The sequence below is a fragment of the Budorcas taxicolor genome, chromosome 6 (genome assembly GCF_023091745.1).
Source record: "Budorcas taxicolor isolate Tak-1 chromosome 6, Takin1.1, whole genome shotgun sequence".
In the NCBI taxonomy this organism is placed as follows: domain Eukaryota; kingdom Metazoa; phylum Chordata; class Mammalia; order Artiodactyla; family Bovidae; genus Budorcas; species Budorcas taxicolor.
In genome coordinates, this window is record NC_068915.1 from 15693317 (window position 1) to 15714823 (window position 21507).

Genomic DNA, 21507 nt, shown 5'->3' on the forward strand with positions numbered 1-21507 from the left:
GAGACAGGGATCAAGACTATCCCCATGGAAAAGAAATGCAAAAAAGCAAAATGGCTGTCTGAAGAGAACTTACAAATAGCTGTGAAAAGAAGAGAAGTGAAAAGCAAAGGAGAAAAGGAAAGATATACTCATCTGAATGCAGAGTTGCAAAGAATAGCAAGGAGAGATAAGAAAGCCTTCCTCAGCAATCAATGCATAGAAATAGAGGAAAACAACAGAATGGGAAAGACTAGCGATCTCTTCAAGAAAATCAGAGATAACAAGGGAACACTTCATACAAAGATGGGCTCTATAAAGGACAGAAATTGTATGGACCTAACAGAAGCAGAAGATATTAAGAGGTGCCAAGAATACACAGAAAACTGTACCAAAAAGATCTTCATGACCAAGATAATCACAATGGTGTGATCACTCACCTAGAGCCAGACATCCTGGGATGTGAAGTCAAGTGGGCCTTAGAAAGCATCACTATGAACAAAGCTAGTGGAGGTGATGGAATTCCAGTTGAGCTGTTTCAAATCCTGGAAGATGATGCTGTGAAAGTGCTGCACTCAATATGCCAGCAAATCTGGAAAACTCAGCAGTGGCCACAGGACTGGAAAAGGTCAGTTTTCATTCCAATCCCAAAGAAAGGCTATGCCAAAGAATGTTCAAACAACTGCGCAGTTGCACTCATCTCACATGCTAGTAAAGTAATGCTCAACATTCTCCAAGCCAGTCAGCAATACGTGAACTGTTAACTTCCAGATGTTCAAGCTGGTTTTAGAAAAGGCAGAGGAACCAGAGATCAAATTGCCAACATCCTCTGGATCATGGAAAAAGCAAGAGAGCTCCAGAAAAACATCTATTTCTGCTTTATTGACTATGCCAAAGCCTTTGACTGTGTGGATCACAATAAACTATGGAAAATTCTGAAAGAGAAAGGAATACCAGACCACCTGACCTGCCTCTTGAGAGACCTATATGCAGGTCAGGAAGCAACAGTTAGAACTGGACATGGAACAACAGACTGGTTCCAAATAGGAAAAGGAGTATGTCAAGGCTGTTTATTGTCACCCTGCTTATTTAACTTATATGCAGAGTACATTATGGGCTAAAAGAAGTACAAGCTGAAATCAAGATTGCCAGGAGACAAATAGGAAAAGGAGTATGTCAAGGCTGTATATTGTCACCCTGCTTATTTAACTTATATGCAGAGTACATTATGGGCTAAAAGAAGTACAAGCTGAAATCAAGATTGCCAGGAGACAAATAGGAAAAGGAGTATGTCAAGGCTGTATATTGTCACCCTGCTTATTTAACTTATATGCAGAGTACATTATGGGCTAAAAGAAGTACAAGCTGAAATCAAGATTGCCAGGAGACATATCAGTAATCTCAGATATGCAGATGACACCACCTTTATGGCAGAAAGTGAAGAGGAACTGAAGAGCCTCTTGATGAGAGTGAAAGAGGATAGTGAAAAAGTTGGCTTAAAGCTCAACATTCAGAAAACGGAGATCATGGCATCTGGTCCCATCACTTCATGGGAAATAGATGGGGAAACAGTGGAAACAGTGTCAGACTTTATTTTTTGGGGCTCCAAAATCACTGCAGATGGTGACTACAGCCCTGAAATTAAAAGATGCTTACTCCTTGGAAGAAAAGTTATGACCAACCTAGACAGCATATTCAAAAGCAGAGACATTAGTTTGCCGACTAAGGTCCGTCTAGTCAAGGCTATGGTTTTTCCTGTGGTCGTATATGGATGTGAGAGTTGGACTGTGAAGAAGGGTGGGCGCCGAAGAATTGATGCTTGTGAACTGTGGTGTTGGAGGAGACTCTTGAGAGTCCCTTGGACTGCAAGGAGATCCAACCAGTCCATTCTGAAGGAGATCAACCCTGGGATTTCTTTGGAAGGAATGATGCTAAAACTGAAGCTCCAGTATTTTGGCCACCTCATGTGAAGAGTTGACTCATTGGAAAAGACTCTGATGCTGGAAAGGATTGGGGCAGGAGGAGAAGAGGACGACCAAGGATGAGATGGCTGGATGGCATCACGGACTCGATGGACGTGAGTCTGAGTGAACTCCGGGAGTTGGTGATGGACAGGGAGGCCTGGCGTGCTGCGATTCATGGGGTCACAAAGAGTCGGACACGACTGAGCAACTGAACTGAACCGGGAGTTGGTGATGGACAGGTGATGAACAAGCCTGGCGTGCTGCAATTCATGGGGTCACAAAGAGTCAGGCAGGACTGAGCAACTGAACTGAACTGAAGCATGGCCCCGCCCATCAGAGCAGGATTCAGTTTCTTCCTCAGTCAGTCTCTCCCATCAAAAAACTTCCATGAGCCTCTTATCCTTCTCCATCACAGGCAGAGAGACTTAAAACCACAGTCACAGAACACTAACCAATCTGATCACATGGAACACAACCTTGTCTAATTCAATGAAACCATGAGCCATGCTGTGTAGGGCCACCGAAGATGGACAGGTCATGGTGGAGAATTCTGACAAAATGTGGTCTGGAGAAGGGAATGACAAATCACTTCACTATTCTTTCCTTGAGAACCCTATGAACAATATGAAAAGTATTAAGTACCTACAGTTAAAGGTTGTGCTGTATCATTGTGCATTTAAGAGTGCATTAATAAACAAGAGTCCGTACCATCTAGAAATTTCTAGTTATCTGGTGATAAAACAGTGCAGTGTTACCATTATACTCAGCTATGTAGACCTGTCAGAATATGAAGTATTATTGGATTACTGTTGAAGTTTTAGGGAAGTCATCTATCCACATTAAATAGTAAGTGGACCTGTGGCAAGTCATTATTCATCTTGACTGTAATTGAAACTTTACCAAAGAGATACCAGGATGGAAATACAGTTTTCATCCACTTAAATCACCCTTTTGGCTAAAGAAAAATTTTCTTCTAGCAAAATGGAAAAATCATAACATTCAACTATGAATGATTAATTTTTAGTCAGTTAATGCTTCCTCAGATGACTCTTTCTCTTAATAGAACCCTAAACTTAGTTCTAAATTAACTCAAAGCATTATTTCACATTTTTATTGTTTGTGTATTTACTCATTTTTACTACAATTTTTAAAGTTTATACTCCTTTTACAGTTATTGCAAAATATTGGTTATATTTCCCATTTGTAAAATACAGCCTCGTAGCCTGTCTTACAACCAACAGTTGATTTCTTCTTCCCTCCCACCTTTATACTACCCCTCCCCTTCCTTTCCCCACTGCTAACCAGTAGTGCTCTATATCTGTGAGACTGCTTCATTTTTCTTATATTCATTACTTTGTTGTATTTTTTAGATTCCTTCTATAAGTTATATCATACAGTATTCTTTCTTATCAGTCTCGTTTCACTTAGCATAATGGCCTTCCAAGTCCATTGTTGCCAAAACATTATTTAAATTTCACCACAGTGGAAGATTTATGTAGGATACAATAAGTAACTTGTTTTTTATTATACTATTTATACTCAGTTCCTGTGATTGACTGGGGGCTTCCCAGGTGGCTCTAGTGGTAAAGAACCTGCCTGTCAATGTAGGAGACATTAAGAGATGTGGGTTCAATCCCTGGGTCAGGAAGATCCCCTGGAAAACTAGTGATTACCACTAGTGGAGAAGGGCTTGGCAACCCACTCCAGTATTCTTGCCTGGAAAATCCCCATAGACAGCGGAGCCTGGCAGGCTACAGTCCATTGTGTCACAGAGAGTCAGAGACGACTGAAGCGATAGCGCTCATTATTGACTGCCTGGGACCCAGATAGAGCCTAGACAATTGATTTTTGTTTACCTGCATGCTTGATCACAGCCATTTCAATTTTTGGTAGTTGTGACCAATAAGTGTGAATGCAGCCACATAACCCTGAACAACCAATGTCATCAGCAAGCCCCACCTCATTTCTTTTTCTGTAGAACATTTGTCCCTCACGGTTCTCAAATTCTGCATGTTTATATTGATCAGCTTGGTTGCTCTAGCTGAGGAAATGAAGATTCTTAAAGAGATCTTATGGTAAACATGTGAAAAAGGGAACAGCCCTGGCCAGGAACCTAGCAGTACCTTAGGACTAATTCTCATTCTAGAACTGAAGAAATTTGAGGAAAGACTACAGAGGGAAGACTTTTATCCTTTGGTTAGTTCTTCAAGGCACATTATTTTTCCCTTAGATTAGAATGATGGGATCATATAGACATTCTTTAACTTGCTTCATAATTGTGAGTAATATAATTAATGTAACTATAACTGAGCTTGGAATTAGAGTGAATGAGCAGGAGAAAGAATAATAAATCATTGAAAGGAAGAGTTTTCAGTGATACATATAGTGAATTTGTTCTGAAGAGGATTTGGATCAAAGACTTCCACTTCCCAGAAAATGTGGCAGTTGAAACAAAGGTGTAGAGATTCCTCTTCATCTTTTCACAAACAGCGTGCTACAAAGTTACACAACAGCCTTGTAGTTCTGTAAAGGTGTTTAAAGAATTCTTATAACAGCAGATAAACTCTTCTTACCGTAGGACTGAGGCTACTTAATCTCTAAGTCAGGCTCCTTGGCCATAACATGAAGAAAATGTTTTACCTACATTTAAGGATGACAGGGAGGCCTGGCGTGCTGCATTTCATGGGGTCGCAAAGAGTCGGACACAACTGAGTGACTGAACTGAAGAGAATTAAATACCAAAGCTTTTTAGCACTATCTCTACCCCTAGGAATCACTCCTTAAATCGTAATACTATGATTATTGTCACTTATCATTACCTTTAATTTAGAAAAGAATATATGCTTTTGATTATGACTGCTGCTAAGTCGCTTCAGTCATGTCCAACTCTGTGTGACCCCATAGATGGCAGCCCACCAGGCTACCCCATCCCTGGGATTCTCCAGGCAAGGACACTGGAGTGGGTTGCCATTTCCTTCTCCAGTGCATGAAAGTGAAAAGTGAAAGTGAAGTTGCTCAGTTGTATCTGACTCTTAGTGATCCCATGGACTGCAGCCTACCAGGCTCCTCCATCCATGGGATTTTCCAGGCAAGAGTACTGGAGTGGGTTGCTTTGCCTTCTCCGTGTAGACTACTGTCTACATTAACTTAATAAATTTTGTTTTTGTTGAGTGAATCCTTATGTACACATAAGTAGAGATAGTGATTCTGATTTTTAAAGTAATGCCATATACTTTCAAACTTCAGAGGAGTAAAACAATAAATATATTTATGGCCAAAACTGCTTTATTCTTCAAATGTTCAATAGTTAACAGTTTCCATAAAATTGTCTCACTTTTCCACTTCTCTTTGAAATACAGAAATAGTCTCTTTCTGGAGGCAGAAAATGGATCATATTTTTTTTCTAAATATTTTATTCTTTAGTTATTAAGACATTAACTGGGAAAGGGAAAGGGAAAATGTGAAACTGTTAGATGCTGAGCTGTGTCTGACTCTTTGTGACCCCATGGACTGTAGCCTGCCAGGTTCCTCTGTCCATGGAATTCTCCAGGCAAGAATACTGGAGTGATTCCCTTCTCCAGGGGATCTTCTCAACCCAGGGATCGAACCTGGCTCTCCCACATTGCAGGCAGATTCTTTTCCATCTGACCCACCAACTGTTAATTTACTCAGTGTTCTCTGAGCTTCCATGTGCTTGAGTACATTAAGTATATTTTCTCTTATCAGGAAATGCAATACAACAAGATCATGATCATTCAATAAACATTTATTAAGCACTAGTCTGTGCCAGTCTTATGTTGCCAAGAGTTTGTGACACTCGGTGGAAGTGATTTTATTTAAATCTATTTACCAGTTGATTTCAGGAATCACCACTTTATTTGGTGGTGTTCACCAAGTCAGTCTCTTGCAATCACTGGAAGAAGAGTGATGCTGTGTGAACAATAAGATCTCGCATGAGTCAGCAATTTGTGGCAGTCGTTGGGGAAAAAATGCAAAACCCTTTACAAGTAATGCTCTTTGGGTGAATGCATTTTTCTTTTTGTATTACATCTCGGAACTTATTTTTTAGCCCTTGAGTGAGGAGTACCCATTTTAAAAGAAACATTGCTTTATCATATCAGAAAGTACTCAGTTATTTGTAATACATGAACTTTGTTACTTTCTATTGAATTGTACTCTGCGAAAACTTTGTGTTTTTGTTCTTTATGACATTATCGATACTACTGTTCACTTCTCCTTGGTACACTAATAAATGTACAGGACATGCAGATTCTATTCTATTTATCTAGACCTTCCTGACTAAAAGTCCACCTAAACCTAACAAAAAGAAAAAAGGACTCATAAGATCATGTGTTCCATCATTTTTTTTATTACTCTCCTTTCATCTCTCCATTATTTTTTCTTTGTTATCTTTTTTATTTCTGAAATTTCATTTATTTTTCTGAAAATTTTTTAGACTTGTTAAAAATTACCATTTTTAGATTTTCATTGAAAATAACAGTGTAACAGCTAGGACCTGTTGTATAGCACATGGAACTCTCAGTGTTCTGTACCAGCCTGGATGAGAGGGAGGTGAGGAGGAGAATGGATACGTGGGTGTATATGGCTGAGTCCCTTTGCTGTTCACCTGAAACTGCCACAAGATTGTTACTAAAAAAAAAATAATAATTTATTTTGTTAATACAAAATAAAAAGTTTAAAGTTTGAAAAATAATCAGCTTACTAATATATGAGGAAGCCAATTAAAAAATTATGTTATTTGACATAACTCAAATGAAGATGGACTTTAGCTAAAAATTTCCTATGGATTCTTATAAAATTTAGTAGTAAAAAAAGTGAAGTTCTGTTAGATTCAACTGTTCTGAAAACTTAATTGATTCTCTTGAGTTTGCCTTTTGGTTTAGAGTGCCTGAGCTCTTGGTTGTTTTCCTAATTTCATACATTATGTTGATGAAACACTCTTCAAAAACAAACAAGTTCTTTAAAAGTGTTTGTTGGTGGGTAGGTATTTCCTGAAATGTGAGGGGTTTTTGTGGTTTTTTTTTACTGTATTTTTTAATTGAAAGATAATTGCTTTACAGAATTTTGTTGTTTTTAAACCTCAACATGAACCAGCCATAGGTATACAGCCCCTCCCTCTTGAACCTCCCTCCCATCTCCCTCCCCATTCTACCCTTTGAGGTTGATACAGAGCCCCTGTTTGTTTCCTGAGATAAACAGCAAATTCCTGTTGGCTATCTATTTTACATTTGGTAATATAAATTTCCATATTACTCTCTCCATAATCTCACCCTCTACTCCCCTCTCCCCATGTCCATAAGTCTATTCTCTATGTCTATTTCTTCATTGCTGCTCTGCAAATAAATTCTTCGGGACCATCTCTCTAGATTCTGTATATATACGTTAGTATATGATATTTCTTTCTCTTTCTGACTGACTTCACCCTCTATAATAGGCTCTAGGTTCATCCACCTCATTAGAACTGACTCAAATGTGTTCCTTTTTATGGCTGAGTATTATTCCATTGTGTATGTGTACCAAAACTTCTTTATCCATTCATCTGTTGATGGACACCTAGGTTGCCTCCGTGTTCTAGCTATGGTAAACAGTGCTGGAATGAACAATGGGATACATGTGTCTTTTTCAATATTGATTTCCTCAGGCTATATGCCTAGGAATGGGATTGCTGGGTCACATGGTAGTTTTATTCCCAGTTTTTTAAGGAATCTCCATACTGTCATCCATAGTGGCTATATCAATTTACATTCCCACCAACAGTGCTGAGTGTTCCCTTTTCCCCACCCCCTTTTCAGCATTTATTGTTTGTAAACTTTTTGATGATGGCCATTCTGACCAATGAGAGGTGATATCTCATTGTAGTTTTGATTCACATTTCTCTAATAATGAGCGATGTTTAACATCTTTTCATGTGTTTGTTAGCCATCTGTATGTCTTCTTTGGAGAAATGCCTATTTAGGTCTTTTCCCACTTTTTGATTGAGTTGTTTATTTTTCTGGTATTGAGTTGTATGACTGCTTGTATACTTTGGAAATTAATCCTTTGTCAGTTGTTTCATTTGCTATTATTTTCTCCCATTCTGAGGGGTTGTCCTTGCTTATAGTTTCCTTTGATGTGCAAAAGCTTTTAAGTTTAATCTTGTTTACTTTTGTTTTTATTTCCATTACTCTAGGAGGTGGGTCATCGAGGATCTTGCTTTGTGTCATCCAGTGTTCTTCCTATGTTTTCTCTAAGTTTTATAGTTTCTGGTCTTTCATTTAGGTCTTTAATCCATTTTGAGTTTATCTTTGTGTACCATCTTAGCAAGCATTCTAATTTCATTCTTTTACATGTAGCTGTCCAGTTTTCCCAGCACCACTTAATGAAAAGGCTGTCTTTGCCCCATTTTATATTCTTGCCTCCTTTGTCAAAAATAAGGTACGCATAGGTTCAGTACAGTTCAGTCACTCAGTCGTATCTGACTCTTAGCGACCCCATGGACTGTAGCATGCCAGGCCTCCCTGTCCATCACCAACTCCTGGAGTTTACTCAAACACATGTCCATTGAGTTGGTGATGCCATCCAGCCATCTCATTCTCTGTCATCCCCTTCTCCTCCTGCCTTCAATCTTTCCCAGCATCAGGATCTTTTCAAATGAGTCAGTTCTTCACATCAGGTGGCCAAAGTATTGGAGTTTCAGCTTCAGCATCAGTCCTTCCAGTGAATATTCAGGACTGATTTCCTTTAGGTTGGACTGGTTGGATCTCCTTGAAGTCCAAGGGACTCTCAAGGGTCTTCTCCAACACCACAGTTCAAAAGCATCAATTCTTCACTCAGCTTTCTTTATGGTCCAACTCTCGCATCCATACATAACTACTGGGAAAACCATAGCTTTAACCAGAAGGACCTTTGTTGGCAAAGTAATGGGTTTATTTCTGGGCTTTCTATCTTGTTCCATTGGTCTGTATTTCTGTTTTTGTGCCAGTACCATACTGCCTTGATGACTGTAGCTTTTTAGTATAATCTGAAGTCAGGAAGGTTGATTCCTCCAGCTCCATTCTTCTTTCTCAAGACTGCTTTGGTCATTTGGGGTCTTTTGTGTTTCCATATGAATTGTGAAATTTTTTGTTCTAATTCTGTGAAAAATGCCATTGGTAGTTTGATAGGGATTGCACTGAATCTGCAGATTGCATTTGGTAGTGTAAGTCATTTTCACATTGATTTTTCCTACCCAAGAACATGGAATATCTCTCCATCTGTTTATGTCATCTTTGATTTCTTTCATCAGTGTCTTACAATTTTCTGCATACAGTTCTTTTGTCTCCTTAGGTAAGTTTATTCCTGTATATTTTATTCTTTTTGTTACAGTGGTGAATGGGATTGATTCCTTAATTTTTCTTTCTGATATTTCATTGTTAGTATATAGGGATGCAAGTGATTTCTGTGTATTGATTTTATATCCTGAGACTTTGCTAAATTCGCTGACTAGATCTAGTAATTATCTGATACTATCATTAGGGTTTTCTGTGTATAGTATCTTGTCATCAGCAAACAGTGAGAGCTTTACTTTTTCTTTTCCAGTCTGGATTCCTTTTATTTCTTTTTCTTCTCTAATTGCTGTAGCTAGGACTTCCAAAACTATGTTGAATAACAGTGGTGAAAGTGGCACCCTCGTCTTGTTCCTGATCTTACGGGGAATGCTTTCAGTTTTTTCCATTGAGAATGTTTGCTGTGGGCTTATCTTATATGGCCTTTATTATGTTCAGGTATGTTTCCTTCTTTGCCCATTTTTTTGAAGAGTTTTAATCATAAATGGGTGCTGAAGACCTTGTGTTCCATCATTTTTTTAAAATCTCCTTTCATCTCTCCATTCTTAATACTGCCTGAGTTCTGTTTCCTAGACTATTTTAAAGCAAATCCAAGACACGTAATTTCACCCATAAATATTAACTGATAAGAACTTTTAAAATTATGACTGATAACTTTCTGATTTTATTAAAGATTTTTTTAAGCATCTGTTCAAACAAGGATCCCCAAAATTTCAACATGTTATATTTAATTATGTCTTTCAAGTTGCTTTTAATATAGAACAGCCCTAGATTTTTATTTCTTACCACTGACATTTTGAAGAAAGAAAGTCAGCTGTCCTACAGAATGTCCTGGGCTTCGCAGCTGGCTCAGTGATAAAGAATCTGCCTGCCAAGATGGAGATGTGGGCTCAGTCCTTGGGTGGGGAAGATCCCCTGGAAAAGGAAATGGCAGTTCACTCCAGTATTGTTGCCTGGGGAATCCCATGGACAGAGGAGCCTGGCAGGCTATTGTCCACAGGGTTTCAAAGAGCTGGACACAATTTAGCAACTAAATAACAACAGAATGTTTCAGTTTGGCTTTATCCCCTATCTTTCCTATAAGCAGGTAGAAAAATCGGATATTTGCCAAGATTCAACCTCAAGGTTTTAGGCCACTGTACTGTAAGAAGTTCTGTGTTCTTCCTATTGCATTGTATGATGTCTGACAATTAGGCTTATTATTAATGATTATACTGACATTTAATACCTGCCTCCCCTGGTGAAGATGTCAGGAATCCGTCTTTCAGGAGCCGTAATTCATGTAGTTTGATTTTAGTCTTTTAAATCATGAAGTGTTTCTCAGATCATTTTTTTAGTATCATTAGTCTGTTAGGAAGATGCCATTTTTAAAGGCTTTCTTGTCCTAGGACACAGGTCTGTCATGTAGTTTTTCTATTTCCAACAAAATGATCCTTTTAAATTAATCTATCGAAATTGTCCAACAAACTCTGAAAATCAGTTCTCTTGGTAAAAATGTTTCTCTTTGTACCTCAGTACCACGTGGATGAAATGTTTAGAGTTACAGAGCCCCCAAAGAAAATACATCTATCCTGACATGAGTTAACCTGGATGGCCTACTTTATCAGGGGAGGAGTCACTAGCCACCATGTTGCCAAATGGACTCACATTTCTCTCTTCGGGGAATGGGGCACATTCCCAAGGGTATATTTTCAGTGCTGCTTAAAGACCTTTATTTCATAAGATTTTGTTTTTCTGTTTGTTCCCAGGAAGAAATCTTTCCTGTTTTCCGCTCTGTATGCTGCCTTTGTCTTTGGCGGTCGGCACCTAATGAACAAGCGGGCGAAGTTTGAACTGAGGAAGCCTCTAGTGCTCTGGTCTCTGACCCTTGCAGTCTTCAGGTAGGTTGTGTTTTTTTGTTTGTTTGTTTTTCCTTTTCCAAATAAAAGCCATCTATTTCATCAGATTAGCTGAAAGACACCCACGTTTAATCCTGCATCTCATATTTTTTATCATTAAGGATGTAAAATAGTACCACAGCCCGAGGGAAAGGCTTTATGCAGCCAAGCTTGCCACGCTCTCTTCATTTTGAGAACCCTCAGGCCACCTCCTCTCTTGTCCAAACTGTTCATGCAGTAACTCAGTTTATGTCTTAGGACTAGAAGCAGTACATGAGTTCCATTCTTTGGCATATAAATATAGATGTAGGGGTAAATGGAAAGCTGCAGCAATAAACTGTGGAAGTGTTATGGAAGTGTTATGGTAGTGTTCAGATGGGGTGGGCATACTCTTACAGACTGGTACATAGTCAAAAATGGCTTTCGGGCATTTGATGAGACACTGGACCAGAGAATGCTTCTGTCCCATATCCCCAAAGCATCCTCCACCTGAACTGACTGACAGGCATATGCTTATGCATTCAGGTCTTACTTTGCGTCAGACAAAACTCGTCATAGAGGCTGGTCAGGATCAGGTCTGGTCTCTCCAAGGAGTATCTGCCAGCCAACATGCAGACACACTCCTGGAACCCTGAAGGAGCATGTCTAGCTTTGTAATATTTGGTGATTTGACAATCATAAGATGAATTAACACACAGCTGGTATCCAAACAGGTGCCAGCACTTACCTACAGTGCTAACAAAGGCTCCTATTCCTTTTGTGTTTTGCTTAAAAACCAGCACGTTGATAACTGGCCTTGGGGGCGGGTAGGGAAGCAGATATAAATATGCTACAGAATAAAAACCTATTCTTTCTAGTATATGGGAGTATTTCTACTTTTCTTGTATTGCATATTAACAGTTCTACTTCTTCTGTGGTTCAGTGGTAAAGAATCTGCCTGCAATGCAGGAGCCACAGTAGACACTGGCTTCGATCCCTGGGTTGGGAAGATCCCCTGAAGGAGGGCATGGCAACCCACTGCAGTATTCTTGCCTGGAGAATTCCATGGACAGAGGAGCCTCGTGGGCTATAATCCATGGGGTCACAAAGAGTAGGACATGACTGAAGTGACTTAGCATGCACCACTAATGAGAAACGCATGGAATCATTAAAAGCCTCATTAGTCACTTAAGGCTTTTTAAAGATGATCAGGCAGGAAGAGGATTTTCACAAACTCTGATCTGTACATTTCCATCAAGCTGGCTCCCTGCATCTGAAACACTGATGTGCTTGCTACTGCAGGCACTCTTTATTTTGGTGCATTTCATAAGGCATGTGAGATACTTGTGATTTGAACCTATCACTAAAGACTCCTTCCGTTTCATATGTATCAAGTCCTAATTCTCTAATACAAAGCAGCATTTTTATTTTTATTATTATTTACATTGAAGGTTCACAAAGTCTGCCTTACCTTAAGTACTTTGATGTTTGAGGGGAAATTTATCTTGATGATGCCTTTCAGCATTTTACAGATCTTTCAACATCCCCTGAACCTTTATCTTCTGTTTTTTAACCGTAGCACATATAAGAGGGAAGAAGAAAGTCCAGGGACCCCTACACACCTGTTCTCCTGCTTAAACAGTTATCAACACTGTTTCGTCTGTGTTACCACTAACTTCTCCCATGACCCAAATTATTGGGAACTATTACAGACTCAACTATTTCTGAATGAAATGATACCATTTCTAAAAGTTAAGTAGTCTTACTAGACTGGTCAGTGTCGTTATCTCACCTAAATTAGTAATAATTCTTTCTTATTGAGTGTTCCATTTTCTCCAGTTGTTTCAATTTTTTTTTTTTGTACAATTTATTTTCAAGAATTTTGACCCAAAGGACTTATACACACTGCTGCTGCTGCTAAGTCGCTTCAGTCGTGTCCGACTCTGTACGACCCCATAGACGGCAGCCCACCAGGCTCCCCTGTCCCTGGGATTCTCTGTATATAAAATAGTCAACTGGTAAGGACCTAAAAAAAAAAAGTAAAGAATCCTTACCCAAACAGGTCCACACTTTCCCATTGGTTGATTTAACTTAGAGGTTTTGTCTTTCCTTCCACTTCCAATCCATTCTTTGGATAATCCAAATTGTTTCTCTTTTAGAGTTTCCCCCAGACAATATGTTACTGATCATATTCTTCTGAAACCCTGTATTATTCGTTAGTCAACAGAGCTAGAAATTTTTATATTTAGATTTGATAGGACTTCTTATAAGAAGTTAGTGAAACAAAAGCAAGGATAAATACTTGATTCTTTACTCATATTTAGCAGTTTCAAAAAAATTAATTTGATTACTTAGCATGTGAATAATAATGGGTGTTTTTAAGTATCATTATGAAGTTACAGAATTATGCTTTTTTACATGTCAGTGAGTATGAGGTGACTTTGGATATGATGTATTACAGTCCAATGCTATTATTCTTTTTGATGCTAAGTTAACCCATGTTTGGCCAGAGGGAGTTTCTTCAGATTAGCTCCTGAATCCTTTCCCCATCCTGAGTAGTGCTCATAGCTTGATTTTGTATATGTGTGTGTATTTTAGGGTGTGTGTGTGATTGGGGGAGGGGGTGGGGATGACAAGCTGTCCCAGGCCAAGCATGTTGCATATCCTTGTCCAGAACTGAAATCAGTCATTTCTCAAAAGATCCCAGCTTCCTTTGGGAGAAGTAGTATTTAGAAATAACTCTAAGTACTAGGGGTGGTTGTTGTCACTAAGTTCTTATTTTTAGGCCTCTAAGAGAGCAGAAAAAAAATTATTCGTTATTTTGAAAGAATGTATCCAGAGTTAGTACTCATACTTCTGATTCATATTTATGACTAGAGAGTTTTTACTTAATAGATTTCTCTTTCCTCCTATGCCAAAACCCAAGTTCCCAAGCTCAGTACTTACTTACACCATAGAACATATGCAATAGTCATTAACACTACCATCTTTTTTAGATTGACAAGTTCCTGTTTCATCTTCAATTTCCTTAGTTCTATTGGTTACTTTACTTTCTTCAGAGCCATGTTTCGTATAAAACTGTAAAAGCTGGAACTACTGAAAGGTGTCCAAGCATGGACTGTCTTGGATCTTATAAAAATTGATCATAATATTCTAATCATTTATTTGGAAACATTATAATGGAATTCTGTGGTTGTATTAATTGAACATGGTCCCATGTTAGGAAGAGTATATTAAGATTTCTCTGTGCTTAATTCTGATCAACAGTGCATTGAATGAAAAGGCTTAATACAGAATGAATTTTTTAATGGAATGTTTATGTCAATTTTACTCCTAGACATAAAACACATGTTGTTCATTAATACATTTAAGTATTTGTAAAAATATCTAAAAAGATAATAGAAGAAAACATACTCAATTCTTATTATATCTATGGTAAGGGAGAGGAGACAGGTTTTTTTTTTAATGCCCACTATTTACTGTAAAATAAGCAGAAAAAAAATTCAGAGCTTATAGAGGTTGGTTCTAGTGGACCAGTAATGTAGAGCAAAAAGGATTTAAATTTTTTGTGATGCCTTATCTTCTTATTCAAAAGAAATGAAACAAGCATCATGTTGACAGCTCAGTTCTGGATATTGGGTGTTTATTATTCTTTGTGCTTTATTGCATTTACAGCATTTCCTAAAATATACATACATACATACACAATCTCATACACAGCTTAGAGACTCTCAAGTGATATTTGCTTTTTCTTTTAGAATCCAAATAACTTTTGAATGAAATTGACATAAAGCATCAAAAATTTATATAAAGCATCAAAAAATAATACAAACAGATGTTTTGATGAGTATTAATAGAAATTCTCCTATCTAGGTCATATGTTAATAAAATAACTTCATTATTATAAGACTATGTTTGTAGAAGATTATGACTTATTTTACTATAATTCACAAATTTTCAAATTCACCTATAAATGGTGTTTAATATATAAGTATATAAAGTCCTTACACAAGAGATTCCTGCATGAAATGGCATGCAATTGTGTAGGACCCTTAAGAGCCACTGCTTACCACTAATAGGATATCATGGATTTGGAAAAAAGAGGAGAGAGAACCTAACTTTTCTGTTAGAGGAAATAGAAATGAGGGAGAGGAAGAGTAAGATTTTGCTTTTGGAAAATCACTGAAAAGAATTTTTAATGTATGCTGCTGCTGCTAAGTCACTTCAGTCGTGTCCAACTCTGTGCGACCCCATAAACGGCAGCCCACCAGGCTCCCCCGTCCCTGGGATTCTCCAGGCAAGAACACTGGAGTGGGTTGCCATTTCCTTCTCCAATGCAGGAAAGTGAAAAGTGAAAGTCAAGTTGCTCAGTCCTGTCCAACTCTTCACGATCCCATGGACTGCAGCCTACCAGGCTCCTCCGTCCATGGGATTTTCCAAGCAAGAGTACTGGAGTAGGGTGCCATTGCCTATATTACTGCTTAAAATGAATGTCTTTTCCCCAGTTTTTCAAGCTTGCCTGTTAGCTCCTTTACAGTAACTAGAGACCGAACTTAGACTTATTTCTGGATACCCCAAACTGTGTTTACTCATGAAATGAGACAACTGGGTGGAAATTAAATCAGATATGTAGGCTCCCTAAGCAAAAAGAAACCCCTCTCTTACTGCTCTGTTTCAGAAGGAGGGAGGGGGTGTTATATGATTTGGTGAGCATTACCTGTAGCGTGTTTTCTTCTTTATCTTTGTGTTTTGACTGAATATAACAGCAGTTTTCATATAGGTCAAATACATTGTAATTTATTGCAGGCTATCACAAGTTTTGACGGAGTAGATAGGATATGATCAAGTGAGGTTTTTCCCAGTTCCACCATGGATTTATTTCATTGAAAAATGACTTCTCTGGGGTTTTCTTAACAATTTCTTCCCATTAACCTCAAGCCATGCCTCCCCTTTTAGACCCAAGCCATCAGCTTCTGTATCGGTCTTTACAGATAAGATTAGCCTACAACCCAAGGATAAGCATTTTCTTATTTGATGAGACAATTCCAGGTGGCATTTGGCCCTAGATATTTGGATATTTCCTTAGGGTAATACTGAAAAAAATTCTGGTAATTTGAACTAGTAAATCCTGAGATTATTGTTTATGGCAGACAGCCTCAAGCCCTACAAGGTGCCAGCCACCCATTCTTCCTGAGTCATTAAATCATGTTGCTATGGCATCTCAGCGGGGTTACTTCTGTTGATTTGTAAAAGACTTTCTATGTACTGATTTAATAACTTCAGATCCTTCTAGATTGGGCACAGATGTGCTTGCTTCTGATTCAAGCAGCCTTCACCATGTCGGTGTCTGGCAGAGCTTTCTTCTCACTGGCAGAATAAGGAGCCTTCTAGGTCTCTGACCCAGAGCAGATCAAAGGACAGGTGTCTAGTCAGTGCACATTAGAATAAGTTAATTACTTTGTGCAGCATATTTGTAGATGCCAGTATCACACCTGCTTCAAATTTGCTTATTCCTGTCTCCTGGTGATTCACTCTGGCGTCAATTGCTTTAGGCTTTATTTGTTCAAAGCCAGATACACTCACTTTACAGTTGGACTTTTTGCCATGTTATTATCCAGCGATTTTCTCTGTTGAAACTCATTTTTAGTTCCTGGCCTTATTTTTATTTTGTCATTGAATTTTATCTTCAGCTTAGGTATAAAATATATTCAAAGTGAATAGAAAATTACTCTTTTTCTTTAGTAAGAGTTCCATGAACAAAGGGCTTATATATACCATAGGACACATTCAGAAAAGTGTGTTTAACAGAGCAAAGATGCATATGAATGATATTTGATCAAATCCACTTGTGGTTTTATTCACCCATCAGTATTTAATATTGGAAGAATTATTGGCAACTGCCTTATTTTTAAAGAAACAGATATATAATAAAACTAACTGAAACTGTTCAGATGAGAAAAATATGACATTTAAAAAACCCATATTGAAGGAGTTAGGTACATCATTGGCCTATAAAGTGATGAAACATTGAAAATAACAAATTTCAGAACTGAATTTATACTCACGCGCCTTGTATCTAGTGCTTTGTTTTGGTTTCCAGAAGCGGTCCTTCTTAATCCACAGAGAACATTACAGACAATGATTACAGTGATACTAATATTATGAAGGAAATGAATACATAAATTATAAATGTCATAGGGGAAAAGCTCCTAGTTTTTCAACAACAGGTTATAAACTTCACATTTTTTAAGACACAGCATCAAAAGGCCAAATGTAACAAAGCAAAATGTATTTCTAGAAAGCATATACTAAGTAGCAAAAAAAGGCAAGCTGATGAATAATTGTGGTAATGTGATACCTTTTGTAAAAAGTTTAATAACCTATAAATTAACACTACATTGTATTTATTAACATGGCAGTGGCACCCCACTCCAGTACTCTTGCCTGGAAAATCCCATGGACGGAGGAGCCTGGTAGGCTGCAGTCCATGGGGTCGCAAAGAGTCAGATACAACTGAGCAACTTGACTTTCACTTTTCACTTTCCTGCATTGGAGAAGGAAATGGCAACCCACTCCAGTGTTCTTGCCTGGAGAATCCCAGGGACCGGGGAGCCTGGTGGGCTGCCGCCTATGGGGCCGCACAGAGTTGGACACGACTGAAGCGACTTAGCAGCAGCAGTGTAGTAAAACATAAAAACAACATTTCAAAAGTTCAAGCTAGTGATTCTTTTTGGGGACGCAGGGAGCCCAGTGAGATCAGAGAGGGTCTGACGGAGGCTTGCCCTGATTTTGTATGACCTTGTTATTATGAGAAAGTTAAATTAAAAAAATAACTGTTCGATACAAGTATGGATAGCAAATTTTTTTAAGTTGAAAGCAAATAATGAAAAGAAGTCAGTTGATTAAAGGAAAGCTAGCAATGGCAGCTCACTCCAGTACTCTTGCCTGGCAAATCCCGTGGACGGAGGAGCCTGGTAGGCTGCAGTCCATGGGGTCGCTAGGAGTCAGACATGACTGAGCGACTTCACTTTCACTTTTCACTTTCATGCACTGCAGAAGGAAATGGCAACCCACTCCCGTGTTCTTGCCCGGAGAATCCCAGGGATAGGGGAGCCTGGTGGGCCGCCATCTACGGGGTCGCACAGAGTCGGACACGACTGAAGCAAGTTAGCAGCAGCAGCAGCAGCAATTCTAGTCGCTTCTAAGATTCTGGCAAAATGCTGGTGTACATTAAATAGAGCAAGTTTATATCAAAACACAAACTTTGTGCCCTGTTGATCCAAACACGCACCACAATAATGGCAGATTTATAGTTAGAATTAAGAATGGTTTTTTATATATTGTTGTTGTTCAGTTGCTAAGTCGTGTCCGATCCTTGTGACCCCATGGACTGCAGCACTCCCGGCTTCCCTGTCCTTCACTATCTCCTGGAATTAGCTCAAACTCATGTCCACTGAGTCAGTGATGCCATCCAACCATCTCATCCTCTGTTGTCCCTTTCTTATCCTCCTTTCTATCTTTCCTGGTATCAGAGTCTTTTCCAATGAGTCAGCTCTTCACACCAGGTAGCCAAAGTATTGGAGCTTCAGCTTCAGCATCAGTCCTTCCGTTGATTATTCAGGGCTCAGTTGTGTCCGACTCTTTGCAGCCCCATGGACTGGGGCTTGCCAGGCTCCTCTGTCCATGGAATTCTCCAGGCAAGAATACTGGAGCGGGTTGCCATTTCCTTTTCCAGGAGATCTTCCTGACCCAGGGATTGAACCCAGGTCTCCTGCATTGCAGGCAGACTCTTTACTGTGTAAGCCACCAGGGAAGCTGCTTTATATATACATTCTTTGTTTGACTGCTCTGGGTCTTCACTGCTGCGCTTCATTGCTGCTGTTTTCTCTAGGTGCGGCGCATGGGCTTCTCATTGCGGTGGCTTCTCTTGTTACTGAGCACAGGCTTTAGGCCCTCAGGCTTCAGTAGTTGCAGCCTGCAGGCTCAGTGGCTATGTGGTATGAGGAATCTTACAAGACCAGGGATCGAAGCTGTGTCCTCTGTTTTGGCAGGCAGGTTCTGATCCACTGTACCACCGCAAAGTCCAAATTAAGTACTTTTTTGGTTTTCTATTTTCTGAAAGTGACCCTGAGCTCAGTGTGTATGTGTAGCTGGAAGGATAATTTGGGGACCTTTCTTCTGGTTGTTTTCTTGTGACACTAGTTGAGTCACTTTTGACTCGTTTTGAAAAACCAAGAGCACTACTAAAAAGAAATGGCAACTCTCCATCCTTTAAAGTGAAGTGGGACCGGTACACTAAAATCCATACATCCTGGTTTTGCTCAGGGCAACCTTAGTTTTATACCCATTGTCTCAGCATTAATAGCTCCCCTTTCACTCTCAACAGTGATTCACTTTGAATTGTAAAAGATAATGGTTAATCTAGTTATAACCCACTGAGGAAGTGAGTTGGCTTAATAAAACAGAAAAAGGGGAAATTCCAACTATCATTTGCCAAGTTGCCCCAACAAATCTTTTAGAATTTCTCTCCTCTCTGAAACTTGCTCTTCTGTCCATAATATTCCCAAACATTTAACATATTGTCACTCAAACTTAAAAGTATTCGAACCAGATGTCTTTTTGATAGCCCTTTAAAATTTTTCAAAATTTGTCACTATTTTCTTAGTGAACATCTTTAGGTCATTCAAAAATAAAAGCTCAACTAGTCAATGAATTGTAAAGTGAAGTGTTACTCACTCTGCTGCTGCTAAGTCGCTCAGTCGTGTCCAACTCCTCACGACCCCATGAACTGCAGCCCACCAGGCTCCTCCATCCATGGGATTCTCCAGGCAAGAGTACTGGAGTGGGCTGCCATCACCTTCTCCAGTTAGTCACTCAGTCATGTCCAACTCTTTGCAACTCCACGGACTGTAGCCCACCAGGCTCCTCTGTCCATGGAATTCTCCAGGCAAGAAGACTGGAGTGGGTTGCCATTTCCTTCTCCAGGGGATCTTCCTGGCCCATGAATCAAGCCTGGGTCTCCCGCATAGTGGGCAGATTCTTCACAACCTAAGCCGTCTAAGTGAATGCTGGAGACCAAGTCACTTCTTGGGAAGATGAAGCCGGTTTGAGACCTGTGGTCAAATAACCCAGTGGAGTGTGGGTTTCATTTTTCAGCTCATGAGCTTGGTGCCAGGTAGCTGTATTCTTTGTTCAAAACAAGACAGCTGTACTCATACCGGTAATTCTAAAGGATGAGGTAATGAAGCTATGCAATAGAAGGAACTATGAACTGGACTAATCTAGATTTTACTGATCCAGCTCATCTTTTATGGATTTTAAAATCTTATCTAATATGCGCTCTCAGGGCAACCTGAGAGGCAGGGAGGACTGGGAAATGGGTAAATTCAACACAGTTGTTCTGAGTATGATTCTTATTTCTCCCTTTGCCTTGCACTATACTAACCCACCCACCCCCACCCCTCAAAAAAGATGAACACTAAAGGAGAGAAATAAATCCAGAGTGAAATAGAGCCTCAAGCCAAGTAAATCTGCTCTCATTGCTACTGAGAGGCTTTTAAAGGTATCAATATGCCTTCCCCGACCAAGGGTCACTTCCTATCTCAACACTCTGGAGTTTGGGGTCAAACTGCCTTCAATACTTCCTGAGTTGATTCTGGGGGCACCTAAGGACCTTTCTACACTGTGACTGGGAGATGATATGCCATGTACATGAGAAGGTTATGGCCAAAACCCAGGGAGACTGAAAGATCTGGAGAAAAATCTCTTTGGAAAAAAATCATCATAAGGCGATATTATTTAAAAATACTCTGATACACCTGGTCATAAAGCTATAAATCAATAGTCAGTTGCATCATATGATAATCTACTGTTGCAATAAAAAGATATTTCTGGATTGAATAGCGGGAAGTATCATCCATCTGTAGCTCTTCTCCCTGTTTAATGGTTCCCGTGGGTCATATAACTGCTCCAACCCCACCCCTGTGCCCTAATATTGTTACTGATGTAAAACTAAGTCCACCACAGAAGGAACAGCTAGAATCAACAATACTGATTCAGTTTGGCTTGTTTTTAAAGGCTGTATTTAAAGACTCACCAATTGCTGGATTCTGAATATCCAGTGTCCTTAGTGTCCAAAAACTCCTCTGAGTTATCAAATTCTTCTTAAATATGTTGAGTAGCTGTCTCATCTCCATTTCCATGCTGGAATCTCTGGTCTGGCCTTCATCACTTCACATCTTAGTACTGCAAACCACCAGTTCCTGTTTCCCAAATGTTTTCTCCATCAAAGCTACTCTACGTATCTTACTTATTTCCCTGCTTAAGCATTAATTGAAATGCCTTTGCCTTTAGGTTGACACTTCAACCTGCCCATCAAAAATTAGT

General features: G+C 39.2%; 1 protein-coding gene across 1 annotated transcript in view; it reads left to right on the plus strand.

Moving 5' to 3' along the window:
• Nucleotides 1–21507, plus strand: part of ELOVL6 (ELOVL fatty acid elongase 6) — a 135004-nt gene that overhangs the window by 77513 nt on the left and 35984 nt on the right. Inside the window, exon 2 of the mRNA XM_052642251.1 lies at nucleotides 11014–11145. Within this exon, the coding sequence (XP_052498211.1) occupies nucleotides 11014–11145 (132 nt within the window). The remainder of the gene's footprint in view (nucleotides 1–11013; nucleotides 11146–21507) is intronic.